This window comes from Trichechus manatus, unplaced genomic scaffold, assembly GCF_000243295.1.
Source record: "Trichechus manatus latirostris isolate Lorelei unplaced genomic scaffold, TriManLat1.0 scaffold00073, whole genome shotgun sequence".
Classification (NCBI taxonomy): domain Eukaryota; kingdom Metazoa; phylum Chordata; class Mammalia; order Sirenia; family Trichechidae; genus Trichechus; species Trichechus manatus.
The window spans coordinates 9,040,726-9,049,455 of NW_004444009.1; the positions used below are offsets into that span (position 1 = coordinate 9,040,726).

The window sequence follows — 8,730 nt, forward strand, 5'->3', positions numbered from 1 at the left end:
TTTTTTTTTATTTATGCCAGTAATGTCAGGGTGAGATGGTATCTCATTGTAGTTTTGATTTGCATTTCTCTAATGGCTGGTGATCATGAGCACTTCCTCATGTGTCTGTTAGCCACCTAAATGTCTTCTTTGGTGAAGCATCTATTTATACCTTTGCCCATTTTTTAATTGGATTATTCGTCTTTTTGTTGTAGAGGTGTTAGATTTTTCTATGGATTTTACAGATTATACCTTTTTCAGATTCGTCATAGCCAAAATTTTTTCCCGGTCTGTACGTTCTCCTTTTGCTCTTTTGGTGAAGTCTTTTGATGACCCCAAGTGTTTAATTTTTAGAAGATTCCAGTTATCTAGCTTATCTTCTGGTGTTTGTATATTGTTAGTTATGGTTTGTATCATATTTATGCCATGTATTAGAGCCTATTTTTTTACCCTATTTTTGACCCTATTTTTTCTTCTATGATCTTTATAGTTTTTGGTTTTATACTTAGATCTTTGACCCATTTTGAATTAGCTTTTGTGTATGGTGTGAAGTATGGGTCCTGTTTCATTTTTTTACAGAAGGACATCCAGTTTTGCAAGCACCATTTGTTAAAAAAATTGTCTTTTCCCCATTTAATGGACTTTGGGCCCTTGTTGAAGATCAGGTGGCCACAGACAGATGTATTTAAATCTGATCTCAATTCTTTTCCATGGATCATTGTACCAGTACCAGGCTGTTTTGGCTACCATAGCTGTATAGTAGGCTCTGAGGCCAGGTAGTGCAAGTCGTCCTATTCTTCTTCTTCAATAGTGCTTTACTTATCTGGGGCCTCTTTCCTTCCTATATAAAGTTAATGATTAGTTTTTCCATCTCATTAAAGAATGCTGTAGGTGTTTCGATCGGGACTGCACTGCATTTGTAGATTGTTTTGGGTAGAACTGACACTTTCAGAATGTTGAGTCTACCTATCCATGAGCATGGTATGTTTTTCCATTTATGTAGGTTTCTTTTGGTTTCTTGTAGTAGCGTTTTATAATTTTCTTTGTATAGGTCTTTTACATCTCTAGTTAGATTTATTCCTCAGTATTTTAACTTTCTAGGGGTTATTGTTTATAAGGTTGCTATGAGTCAGAATTGACTCAACAGCAATGGGTTTGGTTTGGTTGGTTTTGGTAAATGGTATTAGTTTCCTGATTTCCTTTCTGAAGTTCTCTGTATCGGTGTATAGGAATCTAACTGATTTTTATATGTTTATCTTGTATCCTGCTACTCTGCTGACTCTTTCTATTAGTTCCAGTAGTTTTCCTGTGGAGTCTTTTGGATTCTTTATGTATAATATCATATCATCCATAAATAGGGATGGTTTCACCTCTTCATTACCAGTTTGGATGCCCTTTATTTCTTTTTCTTGCTTTATTGCTCCAGCTAGGACTTCTAGCACAATGTTAAATAGGTGGGGTGAAAAAGGGCATCCTTGTATTTTCCTGTTTTCAGGGGGAATATTTTCAGCCTCTCTCTGTTAAGAATGATGTTGGGCTGTTGGTTTTGTATAGATGCCCTTTACTATGCTGAGGAATTTCCCTTCTATTCCTATTCTATTGACAGTTTTTATCAGGAATGGGTGTTGGACTTTACCGAATAGAAAAGGCAATCAGATATTATACAAAATAAAAATTTCTGTATGGCAAAACATTGCCCAAAGTTAAAGGAAAACAACAACTTGAGAAAAATATGTGCTGTAAACAAAACAATAAAGGATTAATATATTTTTAATAGCTTAAACAAGTCAATAAGGAAACCATAATGACTTTAAAAGATTAATGGGCAACAAGTACAAGCAGACTACATGAGAAAAAAGAAATTCTAGTAAACAAACATGAAAATTTCCAAACTTACCAAAAAAAAAATGAAAAGTACAAGTCATAAAAACAATGAGTTATTTTTACCTATTAAATCATCAAACAAGTCAATGATAATACTCTATACCAATTAAAACATTTTGGAGTCAGCATTTTCATACAATATCGGTTGTACCACAGGGTTTACAACTAATACCATCTTATTAGAAGCCATTTAACTATTAAAAGTCATTGAAGTAATTATTCCTATGGTCCAATAAATTCTACTGGTTAAAATTTATCCTGTCAAATTCAGAATACAGTACTGAAAATTTTATATGTGCCAAGATGTTTACTACAGTATTATTTATCATACAGAAAAATTGAAAAATCTTAAATAACCAAAAACATAAACAGTTAAAATAAATGATGTTATATCCACTTGATTGGCTGGTATAAAGGTATGAAAACAGATGATTATAAAAACACCTACAAACATGGATAACGCTTAAGATAATATTAAACAGAAGAGTCATATATAAAATTGTATATCAACAATGATTATAAGCAAAAGACCAAATATATTCTTTAAAAATACAGAATGAGTATAAATACTCCAATATTAAATAATTGACGCAATTATAGATGATATGCTTTCTTTTATTTCTCTTCTAAATTTTCTGAAATACAAATTAGTATATTTTCTTAATTAAGTATATATTAAAGAATTAGAAAGATTACAATACTTTAAAATTAGTTTCGATGTTTAATCTCACTATTGTTTCAACCCCAAGTACAAAACAGACATTATAGTTTTATTTTTAAGCAGGATCTCAAAACAGTAATTTAAATCTAATTTTTTACTTTATACTATATTCGATGTAAGTTTAATCTAAATTAACAAATTAATAGAAAAGAAATACTAAAATCTTTTGCCAGACAAAAAAGGCCAACTCATTAGTCTTGCCTTAATTGTGTTTCTGTTTCTTCCAGATTTTCTATTTGTTTCAACATCCTTTCTTCTTGCTTTTTGCTATTCTAAAGAAATAATCAATGTTGTTTATATTAATTGTTTCATCAAAATAAAATTGAAACTAATATTTAAGACATTTATCTCTCAGTATAAAATCCACTTAACAATATATAAAGCAAGAAAAATGGGCTACTTAACTTGCAAAGTTCCACACTACTTTTCCAGCCTAAACAAGTCTTATTTGCTGTTTCCCAGTTACACACTGAGCCTTGCACTCTTTGTTCATGTTGTTGTGGCTTTAAGAATTTTTTTTTTAACTCATTGTTACCTACTGAACTCATAATTCATCTTTTAAGACCAAAACCAATGTTATATTCTCCATGAAGCCTTATTTTCTACCAAGGCAGAATGACCCTGTGAATACTGGTAACACTCTGTGTCACTAACAACACATAAGACATCCTATTTTGTTTACCTCACTTAATTAGTTACTACTTTTTCTATTAAGTCATAAGCTTCTAAAGAGCAAGGATGATATTCTTCTCATCATTGTATCCTCCGCAGTGTCTTATATGATGTATTCAATAAATACTTGTTGAAAAAAAATTCTTTATAAAAACTAGATTAACTTTATCTATCGATAGCCTCTATATTGTTACCCATTATTGCCATCTACAATCAATATGTATGCATATTTTACTTCTAAAATAAAGTATCAGATGTAAGACAATCAGACTTTTAAATTGAAAGGGTCTTAACCCCCTGATTTTACAGGTAAGAAAACTAAGTCACTGGCACTTTTTTTTTCAACTCACATTTATATCTTCTTGCAGCTTCTTGAGCTCTAAGGTCACATCGCTCATTTCTTGTGCTAGCTCTTTGTTCTCTAATGAAAGCTTATTGCAGCTTGCAGTTAGTTCAAAACTCTTTAGCCTATTTTTAAAAAAGATTTCATACCAGATAAGCAGACAATCATATTAAACGATATGATGTCAAATTTAAGTCAAAATAATCTGAGGGTAAATGGAGGAAGGCATGGGGGTATAAATGAAACAAGATTGGTCATTAGTTCATAATTTCTGAAGCTGGGCAATAGATACATGCTGGTTCATTCGATTATTCTCTCCACTTTGTATATGTTTGAAATTTTTCCATAATAAGTTTTTCAGAACATCAGATAATATATTTCCTTGCATATTCCCCATACCCTCATTCCTACACTTTCTCCACATATTTGGAAGAGTAATTACATTATTTTTCTTCATATAATTTTTTTTTCTCCAGTACACTGTCTCTTAGAAATGGTTCCAAAGTTCTGATCATTTGATTAAAATAGTACACAAGGCATGAACTATTTTTAATTAAAATATTTTGGTTAAATTAAGTGAAACTAGGTTTAATCTTTGTTCACAACACCTAATCTGCTCTTACGAGGTCTTAGATGCTTTACAATGGAAGAGATACTACCACTGCTGTTGGTTGTGGTCAGGATTAATTTTAAATGAAAGTAAAGGAATGTCTGCCTGTTTGGAGTGATTTCAAAAGTAACTATTATCTCCTCCTACTTACTGACATGGAAAATTCATCAAAGAAGAAATAAAAGTTTTCATTACACAATAAAAGATTGCAAAAGCAAATATGCCAAGGATAATGTAAATTTATGCTAAAGTATAAGTAATTAATTAGTCCAGTCACTAAAAGTGATCCTGATTGATAGATGAAGATTACCCAGGTCGTCTAAAAAAGTACTACTGAAAAGGTACCAGAAGCAAGGAACAGGAGCTGAAAGGGAAGGGAGAGGATATGCGAGTAAACTGCTTACTTCCCATTTTTACAGAGAGCTGAGAAGCAACAAAAAGAGAAAAAATCCTACTCACTCTTAGATTGGCTACTTGACTTTACTTCTCTCTTGAGTAATATTGAGTAATAACACAATAATGATTCCACACACACACACACACACACACACGTACACACACACACTTTCTAAATTACTGAGTAGATGAATTCATTCAATTAAATACTTCATTTGGACAACATAAAAAAATGAATTTGTATTTTGACATTTCAGCTATACAAACCTATGAAATAATTTAGTAAAACACCCAAAATCATAGTTACAACTGCAAATGATTATTTTTATCAGGAACTAAATACCTCCAAGAAAAGTAATATATTGGTATTTTAAAGCAGTTCTCAACTTTGTGATGTACTCTTTCCATGTCAGTGATACATAGTTCCCTTAGCAATGAAATTGGCAAATTATTTGATCTTTAAGGAATAAAATATAACTTGAAGCCCATTCAAATAAATATTGAACATAATTTACTAATTTATTATTTACTACCAGAAAGCTTAGGAATTGAATATATAAGCTATTTATAGATAGATAGAAAACATACTTCTCATTTTCAAGCTCAGTTTTCAGATCTTTAACCTGTTTTGAGTAATGCTGTTCACTTGTCACAATGGCATTTAATTGTATTTCCAAATCATGTACTTCTTTCTGCAAAATAAATGTGTATAACCATGACAAATTTTTTTTTCAAATTTTCTCACTTAAAAGGTATGGTGACTCTATGTAATCAAAATCATATATTTGGCAAATACTTTGTAAGATTATGCCCAATATTTTAAATTAAATAGACTTAATGCCAGAAACATTATAATTTTAAAACAATGAGCACTGACAAATGCAATATAAATTCCATCTTGATCTTCTGAAGCTCAACCAGTAAAATTATATTCACATACAACAAAATATCCTCATAAATTCTACTTTAACAAGTAATTAATTTCAATTATAAAGTTATATTATTTAGGAGAAATATATTAATTAAATCAGGTAGCATTTTAAAAATTAAACTCTTCTTACTACTATAAAAAGACAGAATGCAATACTCTTATGGATTAAAAACATGCTTTAAATTAAAAGATTCTAACACTATAACATGAGCACTATAAAAAGTATTGTTATCTAAAAATCTAATTTAATAAAGCTAAATGTTAAATGTACTAATTAAGAAATACAACAGTCAAAAAATGTAATTCTTATAAACAATAGCGTTATGTATAATATTGATATTTTAAATGCTGACTTTTATCTCCCACATTCCACTATGAAGGTGATCTAGATAAGTTATATTTTAAATCAATCTTTAATATATTAAATGTAGCAGGAACACATATTTTTAGAAGGAATTTTGTGAAGAACTCTTTCACAAGGTAAATAGCTACACCATAATCTATTCTGTAAATCTACTAACAAGATAACTGAAACAAAAATTTATTCATAAACAAACCTCTCTGGTTTGGAGAAGACCACTTAATTTTTGTTCTGTTCCTTTTAATTCTTCAGCAATCTTCTCAAATTGTTTCTTTTCATCCAAAAGCTTTTGGTTTTCTGCCTATTTAAGAACATTAACAAATCATTAGTGCCAAAGTATGTACATATTCAAAATAATCAAACTCTCTAAACAGAGTTGTGGAAAGAACTATGAGTTTCTCCTTTGGCTAAAATTTTTTTTTAAGAGAAAATAAGTCTCTATGAAATTGATTCAAAAATTAAATATGATGACAGATAATTTAATAAACAAAACACTGAACTAAGAACCATAGAATTCATTTATTTGAAAAATCATACAGATCACTGAATTCAAATCTTATACTTAAATCACTCCAACTTATTAGCAAGTAGGTAGTCTTTCACTATTCTCTCAATCCTATGTGTTCTAATATTGCACTAAAATGTGCTTCCGTTTAATTCTCATGTAATGGTCATTGTTCTGCTTTATATAATCACAGGAGATGTCTAATTCCTCTTGTACATGATAGCTGACAAATATTTGAAGAGTTATCACTACTCTCTAAGTTTTCTCTGAACTAATCTAAACACTCTAGTTCTTATTATCATTCTTCCTATGAAATGGTTTTGAACTACCTCATTCCTTCAGGATGGGCTCACTTTGTCAATATATTGGTTTAAATAAGGAGTCAAAAATGGAACCCAATTCTCTAGACCAAGGATCAGCAAACTATAGCCCACAGGCAAATTTCAGCCCACTGCATGTTTTTATCAATAAAGTTTTACTGGAATACAGCCATATCCATTCATTTATGTATTGTCTGTGGCTGTTTTCCGTTATAAAGTCAGAGTTGAATAGCTGCATATGGTCCAGAAAGCCATAGCTCAGCTGCATGGCACAGGCAACTAAAACACCAGTAGAAACCTCACCATCTTTCTGGCTTGAAGAAACAAGGAAAGGAGCCCTGGGAACCATGACTAGCTGCAAGAATATTAAGAGAAATCATAGAGAACAGAGAACCAGAAAAAGTGATCTCCTAATACTTTGTATGAACACTAAATAAATCTAAAACTGACATGTGAAATACACTCATGATACAGACTCAAAAGCAGTGCAGCAAAGGCTCAGAGAAATAAAATGAGATTTGAAGTGCTATGCAAAGAAGGTGAGACTGAACTTATTTTGAAGGCTTTCTCTCTCTGTCCTTGCTGTCAGTCTTCCCTTGCTCTAGGAGTTTCTCTGCACAGGAACCTCAGTACAAAGGATACGCTCTACTCCTGGCACTGCTTTCTTGGTAGTATGAGGTCCTTCGCTCTCTGCTCCATTCCCTTTCTTTTTATCTTTTATAAGACAAAAGGTGGTGCAGGCCACACTCCAGGGAAACTCCCTTTACATTGCATCAGGACTGTGACCTGAGCAAGAGTGTTATATCCCACCCTAATCCTCTTTAACATAATCTAATCTTGCCTCATTAACCACAGGCAGAGATAAGGATTTATAACACAGGAAAATCACATCAATCACAAAATGGAGGACAATCACACAATACTGGGACTCATGGTCTGACCAACTTGACATCTTTTCGGGGGACATAATTCAATCCATGACATCATCTATACAAAACCAACAGCCAACATCATTCTTAATGGAGAGAGGCTGAAAACATTCCCCTTGAGAACAGGAATCAGACAAGGATGCCCTGTATCACCACTCCTATTTGACACAGTGATAGAAAACCTAGCTAGATCAATAACGAAAGAAACAGAAATAAACGGCGTTCAAATTGGTAATGAAGAAGTAAAACTGTCCCTATTTGCAGATGATATAATACTATACATAGAAAACCCAAAAGACTCCATGAGACAACTACTGAAACTAACAGATTCAGCAAAGTGGCAGGATACAAGATAAACATACAAAAATCAGTTGGATTCCTATACACTGATAAAGAGAACAATGAAAAGGAAATCAGGAAAACAACACCATTTATGATAGCCCTTAAAAAAAATAAAATACTTAGGAGTAAGTCTAACCGGGGATGTAAAAGATCTATACAAAGAAAACTACAAAACACTACTGCAAGAAACCAAAAGAGGGGACTTCTGGACAACATGGCACTATAGTCAGAAGCACCACACCGTCCCTCCGCAGCAAAGATCAGAAAAACTAAGTCAGACAGAGTCACACGTCAACCTTGAAATCCTTAGCATCAAATGAAGAAATAAAGAACTCAGCCAAGCACCAAATGGAGTAAGAAACTGAAGGAGAACAGAGAGTGAGGAGAGATACGTGCAGAGGTCCCCTATCAGCTACCGCAGCACAGATCCGCCATCTTGGACTCCTATCGGAGATCAGTGAATAGGGGGTAGGAGAAAGCAGCTTCCCGGAGCTTTCAGCAGGAGACAGAACAACAAGTAACCAGCGATGTAGGCTTTCCCACCTCCAACCCTTCTTCACCCCAGCTTAGCCTCCTCTGCTTCCTGCAGCCACAGTCTTTTGGCCGGGGAAAACCAGCTTCACCCTGGTGTCAATTGGATTCCACTGGCCTGCACTGCCCAGCTCACTGAGTGCCTTTTGTTGGCTGCTGGTGTTGCTTTTTTCCGCTTCTTTAGATTTCTTCCTTACCTCTCACCA

General features: G+C 32.8%; 1 protein-coding gene across 2 annotated transcripts in view; it reads right to left on the bottom strand.

Moving 5' to 3' along the window:
* SYCP1 (synaptonemal complex protein 1) overlaps nt 1–8,730 on the bottom strand; it is a 145,736-nt gene that overhangs the window by 81,533 nt on the left and 55,473 nt on the right. For both annotated transcript variants that reach the window (XM_012556665.1, XM_004380364.1), the window contains exons 16-19: nt 6,094–6,198; nt 5,194–5,297; nt 3,607–3,724; nt 2,786–2,856 (exon numbers count right to left, since the gene is read on the bottom strand). In XM_012556665.1, coding sequence (XP_012412119.1) covers nt 2,786–2,856; nt 3,607–3,724; nt 5,194–5,297; nt 6,094–6,198 — 398 coding nt within the window. The remainder of the gene's footprint in view (nt 1–2,785; nt 2,857–3,606; nt 3,725–5,193; nt 5,298–6,093; nt 6,199–8,730) is intronic.